Below are 27,870 nucleotides of genomic sequence, written 5' to 3'. Positions count from 1 at the left end.
GTTCTAGGACCTGGAAATATGTTCACGCGTTGCAGAGACTTACGTATGTTCTCCTGGACCTTCACAAAAGAAGAATTGCATCATATGTACAAAGAGAGATTCTTTGTCAACTTAACAATACCTTTTCCTTGCCGCATGTGGGATCTAGTTCCCTGACCAGGGATGGAACCCCAGGCCCCTGGGTTGGGAGCTCGCAGTCTTAGCCCCTGGACCACCAAGGAAGTCCCTAAGAGTATCTTTTTAAAAAGTACTCATTGCTCCCTGTCAGGAACTTCCCAGAGCCTGGTTAGTTACCACACAGTGGGGTTAAATGGATTTAAGCTCCTAGGTGACATCACGGACACAGGTAGGTAAGGTCGTGAATCTTGGTTGAGATGCACCCAGGCGATAAAGATGCACACAGAGGCTTCATCCTCTGTCCATTCTTGGGGTCGTTGACTTAGAGCACGTTTGTCTGATGCTGTGTTCCAGGAGTCCTGAAGTGCAAGAAGGACAAAGCGTACGAAGGGGGTCAGCTCTGTTCCACGTGCTTCAGTCCCAAGACGTGGCAGCAACAGGAGCTGCAGAAGCTGCAGGACGTCCCCTGCCAGAAGCCCTCTATCGAGTCCCCGCTGAGACAGAACGGGAGCCGGAGTAGCGAGGAAGATCAGGATGAGGACGAGGATGCCCGGCACCCCTTCTCCCTGGACGGCTTCCAGTTCCCCGTGTGGAACGTGTCCGTGAACATGAGCGATGAGCACGGAAACACAGTCCACCTGGTCTGCGACATCAAGAAGCCCACGGACGTGTCCAGGCTCCACCTGAACCAGACAGACCCCCAGGAGATAGAGATCAACGCCACGGTCGCCTTGGACTTCGAGTGTCCCATGACGCGGCAGAACTACGAGAAGCTCTGGAAGCTGATCGCCTACTACAGCGAGGTGCCTGTGAAGCTCCACCGGGACCCCGTGCTCGGCAAAGACCCCAGGCTCGGCTACCAGTACAGGCAAGATGCTGACGACGACGCCACGCTCTACTACACGGGCGTCAGGGCCCACATCCTCGCCGAGCCGGAGTGGGTCACGCAGCCGTCCATCGAGCTGCAACTCAACCGGCGTCTGAGCTCAGCCAAAGCGGTGGTGCTGTCCTATTCGTCTCGGCACGCCCTGGTCGTGTCCGCCAAGGACGCGAGGCTGTCTCGGAGCAGAAGCTGGGTGATGATCGAGCCCGGCAAAGCCGTGCAGAGAGCCCTGACCGTCCTGGAGGGGAGCCCCTGCCCCCTGAGCTGCAACGTCAGGGCTTCCGAGAGCCCCTCCATCTCCTGGGTGCTCCCGGACGGGTCCGTCGTGAAAGCGCCGATGGAAGACCGCGACGGCAGGTTCTCCGTCCTCACCAGCGGCTGGCTGAAGATCAGGTCGACGCAGCCGTCGGACGCTGGTCTGTACCAGTGCGTCGCTCGGGTGAGGGATGAGACGGACCGGATGTTCTACAGGCTCCTGGTACAGCCGCCGGTTGTTCAGCCTCCCGACGCGTTCACGGTCACCGTTCACAAGAACCCAGGGGAGCCCGTGATGCTGCCTTGCAAGGCGCTGGCCGTACCAGAAGCCCAGATCAGCTGGATCCTTCCACACAAAAGGATGCTGAACGCGATGGCCAATGCCTCGCACGCCTATATGCTGGCCGACGGCACTCTTTCCATCCCCAAGGTTCAAAGCCGCGACAGCGGTTACTACAGATGCGTGGCGGTCAACCAGCGCGGGGCGGATCATTTCACGGTGGGGGTCCAGGTGAGCAAGAGGGGGTCCGGCAGGTCTCCGAAAAGAGGCGGGCGCCCAGGAGGCAGGACTCTTTCCGGAGGGCGAGGCGGGATCGTGGAGGATGAAGGCGGATCCGGCATGGGAGATGAAGAGAACGCATCGAGGACGGTCCTCCACCCGCAGGACCAAGAGGTGTTAATCAGAGCAACAGACGACGCCGTCGGCAGAGGTACGAAGACCAGGAAAGGGCGCAGAAAGCTGAAACCCTGGAAGCACCCCGCAAAGGAGCCGGACACCAACGTCGCCGAGGGCCGCAGAGTCTTCGAGTCCAGACGGAGGATAAACGTGGCCAACAAGCAGGTTAATCCAGAACGCTGGGCAGACATCTTAGCCAGAGTCCGCGGGAGAACTCTCCCGAAGGGAACGGAAGGACCGCAGGCCATCACAGTCAGCTCGCCTTCGCTGACGAGGCAGGACGTGACTCCACCTCTGCCTGCCGTGGCTCCCGGCTCAGCGCCCATTCAGACCACAAGCAGCGCAGAAGAATCCTCGGGAGATACGCCCGTATTTGGCGAGGAGGAGCAGGTTTCCAGTGCTGTCTCCTCCCCTAGGACTGTTCCGCTCCAACCTGGTCACGACGGAGTCATTGGTAGTGAATCCAGAGTGACAGGGACACCCGTGGAAGAGTATATTGAGGAGGACTCTTCTGAGAAGACCCTGGGTACAACTCCCACTGAGGTTGACTCCAACCAGACCCCAGCCACGACACCGTCATCTATACTTTATGAATTTTCTACACTACAGGCTCTAGAAATGGAGCACAAAGGGTCCACCAGTGAAAATGTAGCCACAGACAGCTGGTCTACCCTCGATGTTGGGTCTGTGCCGGAGTCCACATCCCCTGAGGATGAATCTCCAATGGATGCCGTACCCTTGGCTGAATCTGAGACCGTGACCTACTTTTACCCCGATCTGGGGACAAATCCACTCCCAGCTGAGCATACCGTGAAAGAGCAGGCCTCCGCACACTTCAGGCCAACTCCCGTCTCGTGGGTTGCTGAGGCCAGGACATCTGAGCCGCTTGAAGACCCCACCTTAGGGGACCCCGGCGTCCCAGCTGAAACGCGCCTCCAGGAACAGACAGACAGCCCGCAGCTTGTGAAAACTGGTTTAAGCACCCGGGGCCACCCAGTGATTCCCGAGGGCACTAAGGAGACTTCTCAGACGCTGCAGGAAGAGGGTGCGCTTGAGACACACCCCATGGACTCCCGACACGCTGACGGAAATGGGCAAGCCGTAGGCCCGACCACTCTGCTTGACTTGACTCTGCAAGTGGTGAACAGCATCACTGATTTGAAGCGTCCCCAGGAGTCCACGCTTGGCATCGTGTTTGGCAAAGACACGACCACAGCACCGGTGACCACGCCAGCCCCAAAGGACACTTCACCGTCGATGCTGACCACGCATCCTTCTCGGAAGAGGCCCCATGGGAGGAGGCGATTCCGACCCCACAAATTCCGACACCGCCATAAACAGACCCCACATACGACGTTTGCCCCGACAGACACTTTCTCGACTCCGCCGACCCAGGTCCCTGAAGTGAAGACTGCAAGCCAAGGGGCGAGTTCTCTGGGTCCTACGACCTGGGCTAACAGCGCCGTGGGTACCCCGGGACGCTTGGACACGGAGGAGCATGCCGAACCCGTATCCAGGGGCAGCCCACGCAGGAAACAGGGCAAGAGACCCAACAGACACCGATACATCGCATCCACCCTCAGCTCTGCACCTTCTGTGTCCAAGCCCAACCTTTCTCCAGAAGATAAGCATAAAACCTCTTTCCCCTCCAGCTCCCAAGCTGCGCTTTCCCCTACGACCGTCTCTCTCACCACTGGAGACCCACGGGAGATAACCGGCATGGAAGATCACAGCACAGCCAGCATCAGCAAAACACATTTATCGCCTGGCAGATTCCGAGAGACCGCTCCCGTCACACGCAAGCCCGTGTCAGACGGAAAGGAAATGAAGAACCGCGGTGTCACAGACCTCGGGGACTATCAAACCGACGGTGTGGTCCCTGGAGCCTCAGTCACTCATGCGGTATCACCTCCTGGAGCCAAGGTCTCCCCTGCGAGAGGATTTAAGGCATCTCTGACGTCTCCCTTTCCAGAAACGACGAGCTGGGACCCCCCAGGGGCAAGCCAGCCTGCGATGGAACACACAGACCCACCCGTTACCAGCCCTTCGGAAGCGCTTACAGAATCACCCTCTGTGAGAGGCACAGCGGATCTGGGTTTGCCTACTGAGTTTTCGCCTTCAGCGGGGGTCTCTACACTGTTTGAACCTCAACCGGTGGCTCCTTTGACGACTCTACCCATCCTAAAGGACTTGAGGATAGAGGCATCCTCGAGTCTGGCGGAAACCACCATCCGTGATCAGAGAAGCCGTGAAACCGCTCACGCCACCGTCCCTTCTGAAATTGGGCCCCAGAGTCGCGTGTCCACTCCCGCCCCGGTGGAGGAGCCAGAATCGCCATTCCCACCCACGACTCTCATTTCCTCCGCAGAGACCACCACAAAGCCCACAGCCCCTCTTCCTTCAGGGACGTCCCCGGCCTGGAAAGCTTCCAAAGACCACGTCTCCTTCCATTACGTGGGGACCCCAGAAACCAAAGCGCCTTTGGTGAGTAGCGCAGTAACTCGGCATCTGGCGAAGCCAGACCAGTTATCCACGCCCTCTTCCAAGCAGGACACGTTTACCTTGACTCCAGAGGAGGCGTTAAGAAAGGAAGCGTTTGATGGTACAATGAAAAACATGCTTCCCCGTGCTCCAGATGGTCCAAACGAGGCTGGGAGGGTCCCGGTTTTCCCCCAACCAGCTGGAGTTCCCACCACACCGATCCCGCCGAGAGGAACCGTGAGACCCCCGCACGCAGTGACACAAAGCCCCTTCAGATTCTTGGTCACCTTCCAGCCCCCTCATCACCTGACCCGCAAACCGGGAGTCACCACGTACCCGTCGAGGGTTTGGCCGGAGGGCGGGCACACGACGACTCCAAGATCAACGAGTTATCCGACGACTCCCGTGGTGGTTTCGTGGCCTGGGTCCAAACCTAGCGTTCCGGGTCCGGCGACCGGCCAGGGAACTGACCGATTCCAGGGCAACTCCAGGTCGCTGGGAAATAACCACCTGCCCGATCTAAGAAGAGACCCCGTGGGCAAGCTTCCGAATTCGAGAGCGCCTCCTTTTCCCGGCGGAAAATTCCCTTTCTTTATCAACAGGACCCTGTCTTTCCCCCAATTGGGAGGTACTCCAAAACCTCAGGGACCCAGCTCTCCAGCCCCGGCGTTGAGAGACAGAAAGGTCAACACAGGTCCCTACACTCGGATCCACGCTCAGAGCATCTTCCACATGGACCTGGGGCCCCCAGCGCCTCCCGTCTTGCACGCCCCCAGGACCACATCTCCCCCCTCCACGAATGTACGGAACATCCCCCCGGTCTCCTCCACCCGGAGCTCCATCCCCTTCTCGACGTCTTCCGTCCCGCCCTCCAGAAGCTTCCATCACAGCAGCTCAAAGCTCTTCTCTGCCGGAGGGCCCCCTGCGTCCAAATTCTGGACCCTTGGGGAAAAGCCGCAGATCGTCACCAAATCCCCGCAGACCGTGACCGTCACCGCCGAGACGGACGTCATGTTCCCCTGTGAGGCCACGGGGAAACCCAAGCCCTTCGTGACTTGGACCAAGCTGTCCACAGGTACGGTGTTTACACGTCGGGCGTTCTAACCGGGGCTGGTAGGTGGAGAGGGTGAGTTCCTCTAGCCTAAGAAGTCCACGTAGAACCAGAGACTCTCAGGACGATGGGTAGATGGGATGGGAAGGGACTCCAGAGAATCTATCGATGGGTGTATCCCATTACAGGGACGGGGCAGTAAGAGATGAACCAGGGTGTGAGGTGTTTTTTTTTTTTTTAAAGCAGCAGTGGAAACATGTAGCATTCCTAACTGGGACTTAGGGCTTCTCAGGTGTCTCGGAAGTAAAGAATCTGCCTGCCAGTGCAAGAGAAGTGGGTTCCATCCCTGGGTTGGGGAAGATCCCCTGGAGAAGGGCGTGGCAACCCACTCCACTATTCTTGCCTGGAGAATCCCATGGACAGAGGAGGCTGGCGGGCTACAGTCCATGGGGTTGCAAAGCATCGGATGTGATTTATCGACTGAACAATGACGAGAAACCCCGAGGCTCAGAAATATTCCGCAAAGGAACCTCTTGCCTTATCCCCGTGAGGTTTGGTACAGAAGTCAACGGCCAGGCGCATGGGGCTTGCAGGAAGGGAGGGTGAGGGGAAGTCCCCCCTCTGCATCCTCCCACTGGCTTGGAAGGTCGCTGGAGTCTGGTCTGAGCTCGGTGGGTGTTGGTTTGCATTGAACCTAGAGCTGTGATTTCTATGAGTCAGCCCCGTCTGCCATCACTGAGCACCCTACACGGGCAGCTGGAGCCGCCAACCTCTTTTCTGACCGTCTGTGGGGGTTGGAAGTCCAAGATCCACGTGACAGCAGGACTGGACCCCCCTGAATCCTCTTCAGCGCGTCAACGGCCGTCTCCTCACGCGGCCATCCGTCCGTGTGTCTGATGTCCCCATCTCCTCTTCTCATCAGAACCACGGTCCTCTGGGATCAGGACACACCCTCATAGACCTCCTTTTTTCACCTCCATCCCCTCTTTAAAGACCGTCTCCAGGCACAGCTGCATTCTGAGCTTCTGCGGGGTGGTGGGGGGTCCCAACTCCAACATAGGAATTGATGGTGGAAGGACAGAATTCAGCGCACATAACAAGGGTCCATACGACGGTCTCTACTTGGCAGGCTGGGCTGCTGCAAAGACCGCTTTGCCTCATCCAAAACGACCCATCTGCTTGGATGTCCAAACAGAATCACGGTGATGCGGGGAACTAAACGTGATGCCCGCCCCTCCAGGTCATCGCAGAGCACTGAGATGAGCTCCTTGTGTTATTCAGAAGCTTCCCAGTTGTGCTCTATATTTTACACGTGTAGGGTATATATATATGTCAGCGTTCCTCTCGGTTCGTCCCAGCCTGTCCTTGCCCCGCTGTATCCACAGATCTGCGTCTCTCTTCCAGCCCTGCAGTCTGTGAGAACGTACCTCCCTTTTCCTCTTTGTCTTTCCGTCTCTCTCAAGCACAGCTGTGTCCTTCAGGCTTGGATTCTGTTCAGAGGCTTGGGTTTTTTTTTCCCTCCTCCATCTGCCGTGTAGATAACCCAGGAAGTGACCGACGCTGTTACACTGGAGACAGCTGTATGCTCTCTGCTGATCTCACACACGCTGGACGTTTTCCAGTCGTGAGAAGAGGCGCTGGGCGCACGCAGATTACTGGCCTCTTTGATAGGCTCCGCGTTGGACGCCAAAGACGTCCCTAATGATTTAATGAGGAATTTGCTGAAGAAAGCCAGCGAGGGGGACACCGCGTCGTCCTGAAAGGACTCTGCCTCGGATGGAAGGCGTGTCCCTCCAGTGAAGAGACCCCACTTGCATTCATCCTTAGCGTCCTCTGTACCTTGCTCCATCGAAGCGTGTCCCTGGGCCACGCCCCCGCCCAGGACCATCACGCATCTTCCTCCACCTGACGGGGATTCTGCTTCTAGCGCCAGCTTTTCCTTGGTTTGGAGAAGGGCGTGGCAACCCACTCCAGTATTCTTGCCTGGAGAATCCCCACGGACAGAGGAGCCTGGTGGGATACAGTCCGTGGGAGTCGCAAAGAGTCAAACACGAGTGAGCGACTGACACTTTTCTTTTCTTAGTTAGCTCCAGCTGGGTTTTTTTTTTATTGGAATATAATTGCTTTACATAACGCTGTGTTGGTCTCTCATGTACGACAACGTGAATCAGCTGTAAGTATCCACACATCTCCTTCCTCTTAAGCCTCCCTCCCAGCCCCCATCCACCCCTCTAGGTCATCACAGAGCCCCGAGCTGAGCTCCCTGGGCTAGACCCCAGCTGCCCTCTCTCTGTCTGTTCCACACACGATCTTATACATATGTTGGTGCTACTCTCCCGATTCACCCTACCTTCTCCTTCGCCCGCTGTGCCCACCTGCCCCTTCTCTCTGTCTGCATCTCTGTTCCTGCCCTGCAAACAGGAGCCTCAGGACCCATCTCTCCAGATTCCATATGCAGGCGTTAATGTGCACGACATCTGATTGTCTCTTTCTGACCTCCTTCACTCCGTACGACAGACGCTAGGTTCGTCCACATCAATGCAACAGACTCAGGCGCGTTCCGTCTCATGGCTGAGTCATGTTCCACTGTGTGTGTGTGTGTGTGTGTGTGTGTGTGTGTGTGTGTGTGTGCCACATCTTTATCCATTCATCTGTCGATGGACACTTAGGTTGCTTCCACGTCGTTACTGTAAACAGTGCTGCAATGAACACTTGGGTGCAGGTGGTTTTTTTGTTTTTTGAGTTATTTTTTTTTTTTTCTCAGGATATATGCCCAGGGGTGACATTGCTGTATCATATGTTAGTTCTAGTGCAAGAGGGTTCCCTTCTCTCCATATCCTCTCCAGCACTTATTAGTTCAATTCAGTTCAGTCGCTCAGTCGTGTCTGACTCTTTGTGACCCCATGGACTGCAGCACGCCAGGCTCCATCTCCATCACCAAGTCCTAGAGTTTACTCAAACTCATGTCCATAGAGTCAGTGACGCCATCCAACCATCTCATCCTCTGTCGTCCCCTTCTGCTCCTGCCCTCAATCTTTCCCAGCATCAGGATCTTTTCCAGTGAGTCACTTCTTCGAATCAGGTGGCCAAAGTATGGGAGTTTCAGCTTCAGCATCAGTCCTTCCAATGAATATTCAGGACTGATCTCCTTTAGGATGGACTGGTTGGATCTCCTTGCAGTCCAGGGGACTCTCAAGAGTCTTCTCCAACACCACAGTTCAGAAGCATCAATTCTTTGGCGCTCAGCTTTCTTTATGGTCCAAACTCTCACATCCACACATGACCACTGGAAAAACCGTAGTCTTGACTAGATGGACATTTGTTGGCAAAGTAACGTCTCTGCTTTTTAATATCGTTTGTAGATTTTTTTTCATTGATGACCATTCTGACCGGTGTGAGCTGATACCTCACTGTAGTTTTGAGTTCCCTTTCTCTGATAATTAGTGATGCTGAGCGTCTTGGGGTGCACAGATGGTGGGGAGAAAGAGGAACAGGTGTCCCCCAGCTATAGAGGTGGGGGTGTCATGAAGCATGTGTGAGAGCTCAGCTCAGCCACATGAGACAGAATGACCCGCCCAACCTCGCTCTCGGGAGCCTGGCCGGGCCAAGGGGGACAGTGACTGCAAACCTGGAGCGTCCCTGCCGCCGACCTGGGCACCTGAGGAGGACCTGAGCGTCCACGCGGGGAGGCAGGGGCTGAGCAAAGCAGAGCCGCCTCTCCAGTAACGTAAGTGAACAAAGAGGCCGCCTTGGGATGCCCTGGGGCTCATGGTACCTTCCAGAACCCTCTCTGAAAAGCATACCCGCTGCCCAGGCGGGAAGGTGGCATTTACCCTGGTTCGGGGATTTCATGAAAGAGTCAGGAGGAATATCGGAGGTACTGGCGGGGTGGGTCTTTTGCTCTTTGCCGTGTGGACGTAAAGAGGAGAAGTCGATCAATTAAAGGGCTTCACAGGTGGCTCAGTGGTAAAGAACCCACCTGCCAGTGCAGAAGACTCCAGTTCGATCCCTGGGTCGGGAAGATCCCCTGGTGAAGGGCCTGGCAACCGAACTCCACTATTCTTGCCTGGAGAATCCCATGGACAGAGGAGCCTGGCGGGCTGCAGTCCATGGGGTCGCAAAGAGCCAGACAGGACTGAAGCGACTTAGCAGGCACGCAGGCGATCCTGGAGGTACTGGGGGTGGGTCTTTTTGCTTTTCCCGTTTGGTGTCACATAGAGTTGGACATGACTTCACATGCAGCGCTACGCCATCTCTTTCTTTCCCACTTGAAAATGTGTGCGTTGAGGAAACAGGATGTTTTTTCCATCTTATAATTCTCCACGGCCTGACTGTATATTCATGACACCCTGTATGCACACTGCAATGTGAAGAATAGATCTCTAGTGGGAAGCTGTCAGACCCCAGCTCGGGGGTCTGTGATGACTTAGCGGGCTGGGGCGGGGGGCGGGACGGAGGTTCAAGAGCAAGGGGATGTATCTGTACTTAAAGCTGACTCCAGATTTCTTGCCTGGAGAATCCCCACGGACAGAGGAGCCTGGCGGGCTACAGTCCACGGGGTCACAGAGAGTTGAACACGACTGAAGTGATTTGGCGCACACATGCGCGCGCTCGAGAAGATTTTTGGAAGTCCTGGGGGTTGGGCCTTTTGCTTTTTTGCAGTTTGGACATAAACAGGGGAAATGAGATTAAAGAGTTTCCCTGATGGGTCAGTGCCAATGCAGGAGACTCAGGTTCAATCCCTACATCGGGAAGATCCCCTGGAGGAGGGAATGGCAACCCACACCAGCGTTCCTTCCTGGGAGAGTCCGACGGACCGAGGAACCTGGCGGGCTACGGTCCAGCGGGGTCGCAAAGGGTCGGCTTGGCGACTGGGTGGCTGCAGGCAGAGATGCATTAAGTAATGGTCTTTATTCCATCCTTGTGGAAAGGGCTTGGTGTGCATCGCAGCTGATGGCAGCTGTTTTTGATTTCCAGGCGCTCTGATGACCCCCAACACCAGACTGCAGCGGTTCGAGGTCCTGAGGAACGGCACCTTCGTCATCCGGAGCGTCCAGGTGCAGGACCGCGGCCAGTACGTATGCACGGCCAAAAACCTGCACGGGGCCGACCGCATGGCGGTCCTGCTGTCCGTCGCGGTGCAGCAGCCCCAGATCCTGGCCTCCCACTACAAGGACGTCACCGTCTACCTGGGCGACACCATCGCCATGGAGTGTCTGGCCAAGGGGACCCCCGCGCCGCAGATCTCCTGGGTCTTCCCCGACGGGCGCGTGTGGCAGAGCGTGTCCCCCGTGGAGGGCAGGGTCACGCTACACGAGAACCGGACGCTGAGCATCAAGGAGGCGTCGTTCCAAGACAGGGGCGTCTACAAGTGCGTGGCCAGCAACGCGGCGGGCGCCGACAGCCTGGCCATCCGCCTGCACGTGGCGGCGCTGCCCCCGGTCATCCACCAGGAGAAGGCGGAGAACGTCTCGCTGCCTCCCGGCCTCAGCGTCCACATCCACTGCACCGCCCGCGCCGCGCCCCTGCCCAGCGTGCGCTGGGTGCTCCGCGACGGCACCCAGATCCGCCCCTCGCAGTTCGTCCACGGCAACCTCTTCGTCTTCCCCAACGGGACCCTCTACATCCGCAACCTGGCGCCCCAGGACAGCGGGCGCTACGAGTGCGTGGCCGCCAACCTGGTGGGCTCGGCGCGCCGCACGGTGCAGCTCACGGTGCAGCGCGCGGCCGCCAACGCGCGCATCACCGGCACCTCGCCGCAGAGGACCGACGTCCGCTACGGAGGGACCCTCCGCCTGGACTGCAGCGCCTCCGGGGACCCCTGGCCGCGCATCGTCTGGAGGCTGCCGTCCAAGCGGATGATTGACGCGCTTTTCAGGTACGTACGTAAGGGGCCTCTCCAGACTCACCATCATTCCCCGGGCACCTCCACGCGCTCCCGGGGACACCTACGCGCGCCGCCTCCGCAGGCACCTACCTATGCCTCCCCTTGGAGTTTTCTTCTTGGGGCACCTCCCTCCGTCTCCCCTTGGAATTGTGTCGCTCAGTCGTGTCCTACTCTGGGACCCCATGGACTGCAGCACGCCAGGCCTCCCTGTCCATCACCAACTCCCGGAGTTTACTCAAACTCATGTCCATCCAGTCGGTGATGCCATCCGACCATCTCATCCTCTGTCGCCCCCTTCTCCTCCCGCCTCCAGTCATTCCCAGCATCAGGGTCTTTTCCAACGATTGGGATTTGGGGGTGGACACCTGTTCGTGGGGTCGGACAGAAAAGGGAACGACTCCTTGTCTGGAATGAATGGGCTTCCCTGGTAGCTCAGTTGGTGAAAAACCTGCCTCCAATGCAGGAGAGACTCTGATTCCATTCCTGGGTGGTGAAGATCCGCTGGAGAAGGGATAGGCTACCCACTCCAGTATTCTTGGGCTTCCCTGGTGGCTCAGAAGTAAAGAATCCACCTGCAATGCGGGAGACCTGGGTTCGATCCCTGGGTCGGGAAGATCCCCTGGAGAAGGGCATGGCAACCCACTCCAGTGTTCTTGTCTGGGAAATCCCGTGGACAGAGGAGCCTGGAGGCATTCACTCCGAGGGGTGGCCAGAGATTCAGACACGACTTAAGGACTGAACAGAAACAACAAAAGGATAGATAAAAACAGTTTGCCTTCTCTTTCTATAATCGAATCTCAATAAAACACACAGGAGCTCCACACGTGATGTTAAAGTGTATCCGAAACAGAAGGAAAGGAGGGAAAGACAAATAACTGAAAGGCATGGTGATACACAAAGGTCACACATCTGGAATCCTTAAAGTTCATTTTGGCTACAAGAGGAAGCGCCTTGCCTTGTTGCCCTGCCTCCGAGTCCCAGACGTATGACTCTAGAGCAGTGGGTCTCAACCAAGGGGGATTTTGCCCCCAAGGGACTTTGGGCAATTTGGGGAGCCGTTTTTGGTTGATGTGACTTCAAGAATGGGGAAGCGGGGCTCCTGGCATGTGGTGGGTGGAGACCAGGGGTGCCGCTCCACACCCCACGGCGTGGAGGATGCGTGCTCAGGATGGCCCACATCAGAGAGTTATCCAGCCCCAGGTGTCAGTACTGCTGAGGCTGAGAAACCCTGAACTAGCGTGAGAGACTGTCTAATTATCTATCCATCCATCCATCCATCCATACATCTATCCATCTATCCATACATACATCTATCCATCCATCCATATGTCTATCTACCCATCCATCCAGTCTATCTATCCACCCATTCCATCCATCTACCCATTCATCATCCATATGTCTATCTACCCATCCATCCACCCACCCATCCATCCATATGTCTACCTATCCACCCATCCATCTATCCATCCATCCATCTACCCATGCATTCATGCATCCATATGTCTATCTACCCATCCATCCATCCATCCATCCATTCATCCATTCATGCATCTATCTATTCATCCATCCATCCAGTCTATCCATCCATCCATCCCCCCATCCATCCATCTATCCATGCAACCCTCCATCCATCCATCTATCCATCCATCCATACATGCAGGCATCTATATCTATTCATTCATCCATTCATCCAGTCTATCCATCCACCCCCCCATCCATCCATCTATCCATCCCTCCCTCCCTCTCTCCATCCATCCATCATCCATTCATCCCTCCATCCATCCATCTATCCCTCTCTCCATCCATCCATCCATATCTCTATCTACCCAACCATCCATCCATCTCTCCCTCCATCCATCCATCCATCCATCCATCCACCCATATGTCTGTATACCCATCCATCCATCCATCCATCCATCCATACATGCATGCATGCATCTATCTATTCATCCATCCATCCAGTCTATCTATCCATCCATCCATCTGTCCCTCCATCCATCCATCCATCCACCCATATGTCTATCTACCAATCCATCCATCCATCCATCCCTCCCTCCCTCCATCCATCCATCTACCCATCCATCCATACATGCATACATGCTACTGTTTACTCAGTACAGACCAGGAGAGCTGCCCCAGACCCCGCCATGCACAGGCCAGGCCACCATGGACAGTCATCCAGCCCCTTACATTAGGTGCTGAAGCTGCAAAACCCTGGGCGCGTTCCCCCAAAGCCACTGTCTCTTTATTCAGTGTTTCCAGCTGCAGAGGAAAGAGACGGGGGCTGGCAGCAGGGAGGCAAAGCCACACCCATGACGCCGTGTTGACACCCCACCCCCTCCCCGGCTCTTCAGCCTCCAGGGCCGGGCAGTTTGGTGTGGGTTCCTCCCCGGGGACAGGACCAAAAAAAAGCAGCACCCAAGATTCTGTGCAGACACCCAGTCTCCTTCCAGTGCAGGAAAAGGTTGCTGTCGCATTCTCCCGGCCTGTCTGTTTTAACTTCAGGCGGCTGGGTGGTACCTCATGAACTTTTGCACAGTCCATCCGGAATACCACGTACCCGGTTTTCCCCAGAATATCTTCCAGCTGGGCCGGTGTCCTGCCACGTGGAAGCCTGTTTTCCACTGACGCTGGCAAGGCTGAGGCGAGTGTTGAACGGACGCTGAAATGAAGGATGGTCATTCCAGCGTCGACGGGGGCCGTCCAGAGCTTCTCGCTGTAAATCAGAAACGACGGTCTCTGTAGCTTCGTTATTCCTAGCTTCTGACTACATTCTCAGGAAGAAAAGTGTCATTAAATGGCCCATGGGAGTTTTATAAAGGAGCCGGCTCTCTGCCCCGCCTACACATTGGGATTGTTTAAAAAACAGAGGTATTGGACTTTGGTGTCTTGAAGCCAAGTCTCCTGTGCGGTGGAGCCAGGCACCTTTCTCAGGCCTGCTCTGTAGATTCTGATTGTGACCAAGACTAGGATTCGTTGCCATAGGCATTTCTAAGTGTTTTTCAGACATATGCTACTGTATACATTTCTGCAGTCTGGCTCCAAGACACATTAAAACATCTTTGTCTTCTCCACTGCTATCCAGTGACTGACTGATTCACATAGACTTGACTCTTTTTCCCGTGGCCAACAAAACAGTTTATTTGGCCCTTGTCAATAGGCGCTTATAGCTCAGTCGGTGAAGAATCTGCCTGTAATGCAGGAGACCCAGGTTCGATCCCTGGGTCAGAGAGACTTGCTGAAGGAGGAAATGGCAACCCACTCCAGTATTCTTGCCTGGAGAAGCCCATGGACAGAGGAGCCTGGCGGGCTACAGTCCATGGGGTCGTAAAAGAGTCGGACACAAGTTAGTGACTAAACCACCACAATCGGAGCTTTGATGAACAATGATCAGGTGGCCCAGTGGTTAAGGGTCTGCCTGCCAATGCAGGAGATGAGGTTCGATCCCTGGGTCGGGAGGATCCCCTGGAGAAGGAAATGGCAACCCACTCCAGTATACCTGCCATGGGAAATCCCACGGAGAGAGGAGCCTGGCGGGCTACAATCCATGGCGTCTCTAAGGGGTCAGCCATGACTCAACAACAGCAACCAGGTTGTAAGGTTGTATTCCATCATAGGCATTTTTAAAAAATGAACCATTCCATACATGCTATGAGAATGATGCAATGTGCAGGAAATATTTAGGGATGAATGTTCAAGTTCCCCCTACAGAAGCCAGAATGATCATTTATAAGCAACTGAGATGTTGGACACTTTTAAAGTAGGAAGTTCCTAAATGTCTTAACCCGTTATTCAAAGTATTAGCTCTGCGCTGCTGGAGGAGATGCCAATACCTATTTATAAAAATGTCCCGTACGTAGGGTAGCTATTTCTGTCTTTCTTTCCATGTTGCCCCTTTATGCTGAAAAACTCTTTCTTACATATTAACTCAGCATCGTGTGAATGTAGGTCTACTGCGTGCAGAAATGGCATGTAGCATAGCCTCAAGCTGGTGAGGGTCTGTAAGCTTTAGTGGAGAAGGGAATGGGAAACCACTCCAGTATTCTGGCCTGGAGAATCCCATGGACAGAGGAGCCTGGCGGGCTACAGTCTATGGGGATTGCAAATAGTCAGACATGACTGAACCACTGAGCACATTGACACTGACGCATTCTAGAGAAGAAACTTGTAGACCAACAGCATCAAGTTCTGAGGCATCCCACCTTAGCATCGAAACCCTTCCGATCACCACGCCTCCGTGATCCATGGCGTCGCTACTTTGCTTCCTGTTTGACTCACAGTTCAGTCCAGCCGCACGAGAACTGTCAAGGGTAGAAATCGCCCATCAAGTGCTTTCTTTAGGAAAAATTTCACCTCATCCTAAGGTTAATGCATATTCATTCTGTCCGAGACTGTACCATTTGATCTGATTTTATCATCACCCTAAGCACCGCACTGGCCAGCATGCAAATATTTGATCCACACACACACACTCACACACACACAGACACACCCATACACACGCACACACTAACAGGCTTGATGTCGTAGGCTGCATTTCACATCTTTGAATCCGTGGCCAGGCCAGCCAGAGGGCAGGCTCCACCGGGAAGTTCTCATTCATGGTAAATAAATTGCTTCTGTGTTTGGGTTAGTGTCCCCTTTCGGCTGCAAAAACCATCTGGCGTTTTGAGTGGCAGTCTTGGGTACTGGTGGAGTTTCCCTGGTGACTCAGCAGTAGAGAATCCGACTGCCAACGCAGGAGAGTCGAGTTCGACCCCTGGGTGGGGAAGATCCCCTGGAGAAAGGGCACGGCAACCCACTCCAGTATTCTTGCCTGGAGAATCCCATGGAGTAGGTGACTCAGTGGTAAAAGAATCTGCCTCTGATGCAGGAGATGTGGGTTCGATCCCTGGGTGGGGAAGATCCCCTGGAGGAGGGGCGTGGCAACCCACTCCGGTATTCTGGCCTGGAGAATCCCCTGGACAGAGGAGCCTGGCGGGCTACATTCTGCAGGGTGGTAAAGAGTTGAACACGCCTTAGTGACTATAAACAGCAGCCTGACCACCTAGCAGTCCCTCAGAACCCCAAGTCTCTGTCTTGCTCCGGTGACCTCGAGCCAGGCCAAGAGAGCGTTTGGGAGACTGACATTCTTCCTCCTTTTCTTCTTCCCCGCCAGCTTCGACACCAGGATCAAGGCGTTCGCCAACGGGACGCTGGTGGTGAAGTCGGTCACCGACAAAGACGCGGGGGATTACCTGTGCGTCGCCCGGAACAAGGTGGGCGATGACTTCGTGGCGCTCAAGGTGAACGTGGTCATGAAAGCCGCCCAGATCCAGCACAAGGAAGCCAGCGACCACCGGGTCCTCTACGGGGGCGACCTCAAGGTGGACTGCCTGGCCACGGGGCTCCCCAGCCCCGAGATCTCCTGGAGCCTGCCGGACGGGAGCCTGGTCAACTCCTTCATGCAGGCCGACGACAGCGGCGGGCGGGCCAAGCGCTACGTGGTCTTCCACAACGGGACGCTCTACTTCAACGAGGTGGGCCCGCGGGAGGAAGGGGACTACACGTGCTTCGCCGAAAACCAGGTGGGCAAGGACGAGATGCGGGTGCGCGTCAAGGTGGTGAGCCAGCCGGCCGCCATCCGCAACAAGACCTATTCGGTGATCCAGGTGCCCTATGGGGACGTGGTCGCCGTGGCCTGCGAGGCCCAGGGCGAGCCCGCGCCCAGGGTCAGCTGGCTGTCTCCCAGCCACCGGCTCATCCCCGCCTCGTCCGACAAGTACCAGGTCTCCCAGGACGGCACGCTCCTCATCCAGAAGGCCCAGCGCTCCGACAGCGGCAACTACACCTGCGTGGTCAGGAACAGCGGCGGCGAGGACCGCAAGACCGTCTGGATCCACGTCCACGTGCAGCCACCCACCATCAACGGCCACCCCGAGGCCATCACCACGGTGCGCGAGGTGGCCCCCGGCGGGAGCCGCAAGCTCATCGACTGCCGGGCGGAGGGCGTGCCGGCGCCGCGGGTGCTCTGGGCCTTCCCCGACGGCGTGGTCCTGCCGGCCCCCTACTACGGAAACCGCATCACCATCCACCGCAACGGGACGCTGGACATCAAGAGCCTGCGCATGAGTGACTCGGTGCAGCTGGCGTGCATCGGGCGCAACGAGGGCGGGGAGGCCCGCCTGGTGGTGCAGCTCACGGTCCTGCAGCCCCTGGAGAAGCCCGTCTTCCACGACCCGGTCAGCGAGAAGATCACGGCCACGGCCGGCCACACCATCAGCCTCAACTGCTCGGCCGCGGGCACCCCCACGCCCGCGCTGCTCTGGGTCCTGCCCAACGGCACGGAGCTCCGGAGTGGCCAGCGGCTGCAGAGGTTCTTCCACAAGGGGGACGGCCGGCTGCACGTCAGCGGCCTCTCCTCCGAGGACGCCGGCGCCTACCGCTGCGTGGCCAGCAACTCGGCGGGCCACACGGAGAGGCTGGTGGCCCTGAAGGTGGGGCTGCAGCCCGAGGCGGGCAGGCGGTACCGCAACCTGGTCAGCATCGTCAACGGGGAGACGCTGCGGCTGCCGTGCGCCCCGGGCGCGCGGGGCACGCGCCCCTCCTGGACGCTCCCCAGCGGCCTGGTGCTGGACGGCCCCCAGGTGCGCGGGCGCTTCACCCTCTGGGACAACGGCACCCTGACCGTGCGGGACGCCTCGGTCTTTGACCGGGGCACCTATGTCTGCAAGGCGGAGGGCGAACACGGCCCTGCCGCCGTCCTGAGCGTCCCGGTGATCGTCATCGCCTATCCGCCGCGCATCACCAGCGAGCCCGCGCCCGTCATCTACGCCCGGCCCGGCAGCTCCGTGAAGATGAGCTGCATGGCCATGGGCATCCCCAAGGCCGAGATCAGCTGGGAGCTGCCCGACAAGTCGCGTCTCACCGCGGGGACTCAGCCGCGCCTCTACGGCCACAGGTTCCTGCACCCGCAGGGGTCCCTGACCGTCCAGCAGGCCAGCCAGAGAGACGCGGGCTTCTACAGATGCACTGCAAAAAACCTCCTGGGCAGCGACTCCAAGACCACCTACGTCCACGTCTACTGAAAGGCCAAATGGGACGGCGGGGTCTCCACGGCCCTCGCCTGAAGGCAAAAGTGCTGGCGGCTCAGTCCAGTGGGATGCTCGGTGGCTGCCCCCTCCTCCCCGGACTGCAGCCCGCCAGGCTCCTCTGTCCGTGGAATTCTCCTCCAGGTCAGAATGCTGGAGTGGGTTGCGATGGCTTAGGAACTTAAAGTGAAGCTTGATGACCAGAGGAAACCACCGTGGGCGCTGGAACGGGGCGTCTGCCACGACGGGGGGACTTTGCGACAAGTTCGCAGAATGCCAAGCGCCCTGGTCTTGCTCTCCACGGGACTTGGGTGCGGATCTCAATTTTCTGAGTCGCGGGCGCCACCCCTGCCGCTTGAACCAGCGTCTGTAGGATCCCTGAGGAGCACTCACTGCAAATAAATCATAGACATTCACCATGCCTCTGCTGCCCGGCTGCAAAATGCGCTCCCCTAGTTAACCTGCTGCAGTTTCAACACGATAGAACCTTCTAGAACGAGTATCCACCTTTCCGTTATTTCAGCATTCCACTTTGCCCAACAAGGCCTGAGAACCACAATGATTGAATTTTTTTTTTTTTTTTTAACCCACGTACATGTGTCATACAATACATCTCGTTTTATAAGAATGCTTTGTTCCTGGAACTCACTTTTTATATAGTGTTTTATATAAATATATATATATTTTTTTCTTTCTAATCAGACGATGAGAGTAGAAAGCAAAAGACGTACTTTCTGTCTCATTAAAAATAATAAATTATTGGTCTTTACAAGACTTGGATACATTAGGGCAGGCATGGAAATGCAGTTGAAGCAAGTTTCCTCATCTTCCTTCAAATTCATGAACCACGAAGATATTACTGTTCCCACGGATCCTGTGGGTGGGGGAGGGAGTGACAGATTGAATTTCCTTGTTTATAATAAAGTTTATCCCGAGAGAGTTGCAGGGAGATGAGAGGAGACGGAACAGAAAGCAAAGTTGTGACCCCAGAGAATAAACCCACTGTCTTCCGGACAAGCTCGGAAATCGCTTTCCTCCTGTCTGCCACTGAAAGTTGATCTGCTATTTCCATGACTGCTTTACTGTATTTTTAAGGCCCATATAATGTACATTGGATAATAAAATAATATTTTCCAAAGAGCCAAGCAGTCATGACAGCGGTATTTTTTCAAGGGCAAAAGCACATGAGTTGCATTTGAGTTTTAAATCAGATTGGTTGGTTTAACTTCCCTGATGATCCAGTGGTTAAGACTTTGTAGATCCCACATGCCTCAGGGCCAAAAAACCTAAACCTAAAATGGAAGTAGAATTGTAAGAAATTCAATAAAGACTTTAAAAATGGTGGGCCACATCCAAAAAAAAAAAAAAAAATCTTCATAAAGCAGATTGGTTAAAAATTGCTTTTATCCACCACACTGGAATTACTCCTTTCTCTGCAACTCTTTTTATTACAAAGAAACAGAGTCCAAGGTGGTGGCTCTGGCGACCCCTTTGACAGGAAGAAAGGGTGGAAACAGTTCTGATCTGAACCAAGATAAATTGAGACTGAAAAAAATGGTGTCGTGGTAATCCTTCAGCTAATTTTCTTTAGGAAAGAGGCATCTTGGGTGCATGTCCCATGCATGTTTTGGCTTTCCATACCGAGAAGCGGGTAAAAAGCAAGATTAAATATTTGGGAAGAAGGTGAGTTTCGACCATGCCACCAATTTGGAAAGAATAGCAGTCATTGGAACTAAGCAGCTTGGCTTCCCACCATTCTGGGAAGCATGGATGCTGTCTCGGGTATCAATGTTTATGGGCTTAAGGATAACTCCACCGCCCTTAGGATGTGCTAGGTACCAGGATGGGGGACCAGGGTCCCCAGATGTGTTGGAAACATGTCCTGCTTGAAGCGTTCATGCTCTGGAGACCAACGCTTTTATCTCGGACAGCGTTTGTCAACATTAGCAGCAAGAACTCTGGGGGCTGGGTCACTTTCTGGAGTGGGGGCCGTGGTGTGCGTCCTGGGGTGCTTAGCAGCATCTGTAGGCTATACCCACGGAGCGCCAGTAGCGTCTTCCACTCCAGGTGTGTGACAGTCAAGTCACGGCTCTAAATATTTTCAATGCCCCCTCCATCACCCTTAGTTGAGGACCACCATGACAGATCTTAAGTAGATATGATTTGATAGATTGACAATACATCGATAGCTAGATAGATGATACATAGATGATAGATGAATGTGTAGCTGGATGGATGGATGGATGGATAGATGGTTAATAGATATATGCATATATCAGTTCAGTCGCTCAGTTGCATCCACCTCTTTGTGACCCCATGAACTGCAGCACACCAGGCTTCCCTGTCCATCACCAACTCCCGGAGCTTGCTCAAACCCACGTCCATCTGGTCAATATATAGTATACGTATATGGTAGATGATACAAAATAGCTAGATGATGAAAGTTTATTGCTGAACTATGAAAGACGCTGGGATTCTTGGCCTCCAAAGGAGAAGAATTCAATCCGGGGACAGAGACGAGGCTTGATCGCTCAGAGCTTTTATGTGATAGAGTTTTATTAAAGTATAAAAGAGATAGAGAAAGCTTCTGACATAGGCATCATAAGGGGGCAGAAAGAGTGCCTCCTCACTAGTGTTAGAACGGAGTTATATACTTTTTGATTAGTTGTTACTGTGAATCAAAAGAATGTCTGGAGGTTGTAAAGACCTTACTAGACCCACTCCTGTAATTTACATTTTAAGATAACAGGATTAGCCAGAAGGTTTTTTTTTTTTTTTCCAGAAACTGTCCTCAGGCAAGACACATTATTGTTATATAATCCTAAGGAATGTAGAAGGAAAAAAAAAAGTTTGTCCTTTCCTCCTCCTTGAGAATTCCAGACCCCTCGCTCCTTGGGGACCCCCAGACTTCTTATCAACCTGCCTAGGAGTTGACTCTCTCAATGATATGCTAGATCAGAGAGATAAATAGGTATGTGGGTAGATGAATGGATAAATGATTGACAGATCCATGTATAGACATGTATGTATAGATAGATATGATTGAATGATAGGTAGACAGTACATAGATATGTAGATGATACATGGAGACGTAGATGGTGTATAAGAGAGACGTGTGGATGGAGGGATGGTTAGGTGGACAAATGATTGGTAGACACGTAAATGCATGCCTGCGTGCTAAGTCACTGCATTCATGTCCGACTCTTTGTGACCCTATGGTCTGGAGCCTTCCAGGCTCCTCTCTCCGTGGGGCTTCTCCAGGCAACAATACTAGAGTGGATGGCGGTGCCCTCCTCCCTGGGATCCTCCCCACCCAAGGACTGAACTCACAGATCCTGCGGCTCCTGCATTGCAGACGGGTTCTTTACCAGCTGAGCCACCAGAGGGGCATCGATACATAAATATATATTAGGTAATAGCTACCTAACTAGACGATGATAAAGATGACAGAAAATAGGTAGATGTGATAGATACGATAGTTAAATGATAGATGAGACAAATAGGTATGTGGATAGATGAATGTACAGAAAGATAGATGATAGATATGTAACTATATAGTAGATGATACATATGATTCATAGGTAGACAATATATATAGATAGATATGTGGATGGGTGCATGGATAAAATATGGAAATATAGCAATGTAGACAGATGATTGATACATACATATATAGTAGATGGATAGATACCAGCTAGCTAACTAGCTACATGACAATGAAAATAGATGGGTATCTATTATCAAGGATGGATGAATTTCTTGTTTTAAGCCACCCAGTTTGGTGTAATTGGTTATAGCATTCCCGAAAAACTCACCTCTTAAAAATTTTCTAGTAAAGACAGTCACAGTGAGATGTACTTACATACTTCGAAACTGGATCAGCAGATAAAGAATTTGCCTGCAGTGCAGGAGATACAGGGGATGTGGGTTCGATCCCTGGGTCGTGATAGATCCCCTGGAGACGGGCATGGCAACTCACTCCAGTATTCTTGCCTGGAGAATCCCGCAGACAGAGGAGCCTGGTGGGAGCTACAGTCCACGGGGTCGCAAAGAGTCAGACACGACTGAATCGACTCACACACGTGCACACGCCTGTAAGTAGGCATTGCTATTTCCAGAATTCTTACTGTTATCCCTCCCCCCACCCCGGGTTTAAAACGGCTATGGTCACTTTTGGGCACTGTATACCACTGAGACCTCCACACTGTCCTTGGAAAGGCCGACGCTCCACGCTCCCCAAGTAGGGGACCCCGGGTTCGATCCCTGGTCAGGGAACTAGGTTTTCCGTGCTGCCACTGAGAGTTCATGCTGCAAGTCAAGACCCCGTGTGCCTCAGCTAAGACCCCGTGCAGCCAGATATACAAATATTTTCAAAAGAATAGAATGAATAAGCTGTATTTTGATTTTTACAAAGTCATAAGAAGATTGGGAGCAGAGATGCGCTGTTAGTGAGAAGCCTCATTCAACTTTCCATTATGTAAAAACTAAACGCACACACATGGCTTTTGGAAGGAGAAAAAAAAGCAAGGCTATTTTCTCCATTTGGAGAAGGGAATGGCAACCCACTCCAGTATTCTTGCCTGGAGCATCGCGTGGACAGAGGAGCCTGGTGGGCTATGGTCCATGGGGTCGCAGAGAGTCAGACACGACTGAGCGACTAACACATTTTCTCCATTAAGTTCTGGCAGCGTGATTTTAAAAATAATGATAAAACAAAACAAATCCAAGAGACTTCCTGTGTACCGTGAAGGTTCCTGCAAGTCTCTCTGTCTTTTTTTTTTTTTTTTGTCTTTGTGGTATATAAGCATCTGCAAAATATGCCAGGATAATTCAGTGATACTTTTCCTGGGTCTGGAGGAAGGCTGGGAGTTTATGGGCTTCCTCGAGATCTTTCTGTCAATGATTATAAAAATAGATTCCATGTAAAAACTTTTTTTTTCTTTCTATTTTTCTTCCTGGACAATGGCAGGAGCCGGAGGTCTATTTTAAATTACTAGTTAAAAGAGGAGCTTAGAAGCACAATTTTCAGGGGACAGGATTACTATCCACTGCTGTTTCATTTTCTTTTTGTTGATTCTGGAAAGTGAGACGCTTTGTCAAAGCCGGGATTTAAAACTAATAATTAAAAAAAGAAAAAAAAAGTAACCGCTGAGATTTTTCCTACAGAAAAGACCGCACCGAGTCCATTTCAAAATGGGGGGAAAGTGATCTTTCTTGACGTCTCTCCAGCAGAAACCGGGAAAAGTGCTCAGAAGGCCACCCACCGTGAGGCCAGGTTTCTGGAGGATTAGCCAGAAACAAGAAATCCCACGGACGGAGGAGCCTGGTGGGATACGGCCCGCGGGGTCGCAGAGACCCATAAAGGACCTGGCAAACTGAACAATGATAACAGCGAGACACAGATCTGATCGTGGGCGGGGGAACTTTGGGGAGGAGAAAACCAAGTTTCTACTGTTTCCACACGGCAAGCTCATACTGGACTGAGGTTTTCTAAAGCCTTTTTCTGTAGTATAAATAGCTATACATAACAAATACAGGAAAAAATGAAACTGAAAACACAAAAGTTCACAATCATACCGTGTTGTGTGTTAGTTGCTCAGCCGTGTCCATCTCTGCAACCCCACGGACTGTAGCCCGCCAGGCTCCTCCGTTCATGGGAGTCTCCAGGCAAGAATACTGGAGTGGGTTGCCATTTCCTCCTCCAGGGGAATCTTCCCACCCCAGGGATCGAACCCAGATCTCTTGCACTGCAGGGAGATTTTTTTTTTACCATTTGAGCTACCAGGGACCAGGGGGAAAAAAATACTTTGAACATGCTCAGATTTTGGTAATTGTATGCAAAAAAAAAAAAAATACACACACACATGGGAAAAGACCCTGATGCCGGGCAAGATTGAAGGCAGAAGGCGAAGAGGGTGACAGAGGATGAGATGGTTGGATGGCATCACCGACTCAATGGAGATGAGTTTGAATAAGCTCCAGGAGATGGTGATGGACAGGGAAGCCTGGCGTGCTGCAGTCCATGGGGTCCCAAAGAGTCGGACACGACTGAATGACTGAGCAACAATTATATCATGCACACACACACATATATGTTCTGTTTATAAACCAAACTATATGATATTAGGGCTTCCCAGGTGGCCCCGGGGTAAAGAACCTACCTGCCAATGCAAGAGGCTTAAGAGACCCGGGTTCAATCCCTGGGATCAGGAAGATCCCTTGGAGAAGTGAGTGGCAACCCACTCCAGTATTCTTGCCTGGAGAATCCCAAGGACAGAGGAGCCTGGAGGGCTGCAGTCCATCAGGTCGCAGAGAGTCGGACACGCCTGAAGCAATCGCTGAAGCCTGCTGAATCAGCAGGCACGCGTAGTGGTCGGCTCATTTATTTCCCACATGAACAATATGCCTTGCGTTTCCCCCATGTCGTCAGTCAGACTAAGACCCCATTCAATGCACATGCCGTTAAGAGTTGAATCCTGTCTCGGTGGCCGTTCACGGTATTTTCCGCGTTTGGCCGTCTCTGCAAAGGCTCTCCCATAAATCTCTGAATCGCGAGATAGATCACTGCAACCCTGAAGGGTGTGAACATTTTTAAGGTTCTTGCCAAGCATTCTGGAAGTGCCTTACAAAACCCTACAAGGCTTTCCAATTTCTGCTGCCACTGTACAGGCATAGAAAGATACTGTTTCCACACGTTCTGCCCAAGAACTGCTCCCGTTTTAAGAACCCCTAATTTCATACTCAAATATACCCGCGTATTTTCTTTCATGCTTCTTCATTAACAGTCAAAATGTATAACTTGTCCATTTCATGACGGAATTATTTATGAGTTTTTGAGCTATTTACACTTTGCTGTAAACAGCTGTCTGTTTTGCTGTCTGAGTAATGACAATAATTTACTTAACAGGGCATCCACATGTCCTAAATACTGCAAATACACAACAAGGCATTAATACTTGTTCTAAGCATCAGAAATACTTGTTATTTTCAGTCACCCTGTTTTCCAATTTTGTTTGCAGAACGGCAGTTTTTGAAATGACTGCATTTTTTAAATTGTTTGTACGTTGAGAAATATGAAAATATCTCTCATTTTTTCCCTCTTGCATTCAATTTTTTCATTTTTTAAAAAATTCTTTTGCTATGTTTAGAAAGTTCTTCATTCTGAGATTAAATATTCTCCTCCGAGCTTTTAAGATATTTTTCACTTTCAAATATCAAAACTGAGAACATTTGTAACTCACCTAGCTCTAAGGCATGAGATGAAAAATCTTATTTTTTGACCAATTAAACCATTTTTTCCAACACCAGGTATTGATGTGTTATTTCCGCAGTGATCAGAAGTTTTGCTCACATTAAATACACCTGCAAGTGTCTGTTCTCTGGCTTATCATAGAGTGTTTTACACCATATTTCAATGACCATGGAAATCTCACATTTTAATATGGCGGGGCAAGTCTCTTAATATTTTCCATACTGCCATCTGCATTCTTGCCCAGTTTTGCTTGGAGATAAATTTCAAGGACAAAGATCTCATCGTGAAAAGTCATCAGCGTTTCAATTGGAATTTTTTGAAAACACAGATTAGTTTTGCAATATTTATATATATATATTTCTTGAGGTTGAATCTTCCCACAGAGGGATGTGAGCTGCTCCTCCCATATTTTTTAAGACATTTTTTAACTTTTTCAATCTTTAAGTTTCTTCCTTTATTAATTAAAAATTCGTTATGAGAGAATCACTGAGGGACTTCCCTGCCGGTCCAGCGGCTAAGGATCCACTTTGCAATGCCGGGGACGCTGGTTCGATCCCTGGCTGGGGAAATGAGCTCCCACATGCTGTGGAGCAGCTGAGCCTGTGTTCCGAAACTAGACAGCGTGTTGCAAGGAGAGATAACTTATGCCCCAATGAAAGCCTGATGCAGTCAAAGAAATAAATATTAGAAAAAAAAAAAAAAGAATCAGTGAGCTAATTCAACAAGTGAGCAGCTAAAAATTTAAGTAGAGTGATGTGTGGATGTGACATGTCTTTGATGTGTTGGTATGCATAGGAGCAGATAGTAAGCATCTTTTCACATCTACCAGCATCGCTGTGACCTTTTCTTCGTGGACATCTCGGACCCTTCTGCCACATCTTCTCCTGGAGGTCTTTCTTACATACATCGTTTTCAGCGTAGCTACTTCATTGATCAGATGGTCTGTGAAAAAAAATATATAGCTTATTCTCTTCCTCAGTTGTTTGATTTCTTCTGTGTGTTTTATTTCTGTTCCACTCTACTGGTTGTCCCAGAGGGGCGCTAGTGGTAAAGAACTCGCCTGCCAATGCTGGAGACGTAAGAGACGCGGGTTCAAGCCCTGGGCCTGGGAAGATCCCCTGCAGGAGGAGATGGGAACCCCCTCCAGTATCCTTGCCTGGAGAATCCCACGGACAGAGGAGCCTGGCGGGCTACAGTCCGTGGGGTCGCAAAGAGTCGGACGCGGCTGAAGCTACTTAGCACGCGTGCCAAGCCGTGGCTGACAACGAAAATCCTGATGGCTCATGGAAGGATAACGTGTCTGGAGGAGCTTTACCGACGTGGAGCTCAGAACTCTACTTCTGCTTCTCGTCCTGGCTGGCGCTCTGAAAACACAAAGAAGGACTTTTCTTACTCAAGAAAATTTGCCTCTGGTCCCACAGAGCAAATGTTAAGAAGGATCTTCCTAGAAATACAAATGGCTGGTAAGCACAGGAAAAGATGCTCCACTTTGCTAATTGTTAGAGAAATGCAAATCGAAATGACAATGAGAAAAAAAAAACTACAGTGAGGTTATCACCCCACACCAGTCAGAATGGCTATCATTTTTGTTTAAAAAAAAGCTACATATAACAAATGTTGAAGAGGGTGTGGAGAGAAGGGACCCCTCTCATTGTGTTGGTGGGAATGTTAATTGGTTCAGACACTAGGGAAAACAGTATGAAAGTGAAAGTGAAAAATACAAAAGTATTATCGTATGAAAATACGAAAGTCAGTCGTATCTGACTCTTTGGGACCCCATGGACTGTGCTTAAATACTGGAGTGGGTAAGTCAGTCGTATCTGACTCTTTGGGACCCCATGGACTGTGCTTAAATACTGGAGTGGGTAGGCTTTCCCTTCTCCAGGGGATCTTCCCATCCCAGGGATTGAACGCAGGTCTCCTGAATTGTAGGCAGATGTTCACCATCTGAGCCACCAAGGAAAACCAGTATGAAGGTTCTGCAAAAAAAAAAAAAAAGGAAAAATAGAACTATTATGTGATTCAGCAATTCTACTCCTGGGCATATATCCAGATAAAACTCTTAATTCAAAAAGATACATGCACCCTAATAGTCATCGCAACACTATTTGCAATAGCCCAGACGTCGAAGCATTGTAAATGTCCAGCAACAGAAAAATTGAAAGCTGTGGTACAAATATGCAATGGAATATTACTTA

General features: G+C 52.3%; 1 protein-coding gene across 1 annotated transcript in view; it reads left to right on the top strand.

Moving 5' to 3' along the window:
* The window catches only part of MXRA5 (matrix remodeling associated 5), a 30,225-nt gene extending 10,664 nt beyond the window's left edge, over positions 1 to 19,561 (top strand). The window contains exons 5-7 of the mRNA XM_065914994.1: positions 472 to 5,487; positions 10,441 to 11,341; positions 16,509 to 19,561. Of these exons, the coding sequence (XP_065771066.1) occupies positions 472 to 5,487; positions 10,441 to 11,341; positions 16,509 to 18,417 (7,826 nt within the window). The 3' untranslated portion in view covers positions 18,418 to 19,561. The remainder of the gene's footprint in view (positions 1 to 471; positions 5,488 to 10,440; positions 11,342 to 16,508) is intronic.
* The last annotated feature ends 8,309 nt before the right edge of the window (positions 19,562 to 27,870 follow it).

This window comes from Muntiacus reevesi, chromosome X, assembly GCF_963930625.1.
Source record: "Muntiacus reevesi chromosome X, mMunRee1.1, whole genome shotgun sequence".
In the NCBI taxonomy this organism is placed as follows: domain Eukaryota; kingdom Metazoa; phylum Chordata; class Mammalia; order Artiodactyla; family Cervidae; genus Muntiacus; species Muntiacus reevesi.
Note: the sequence above shows the minus strand (reverse complement) of the source record. Positions and strands in the feature narration are given on the sequence as shown.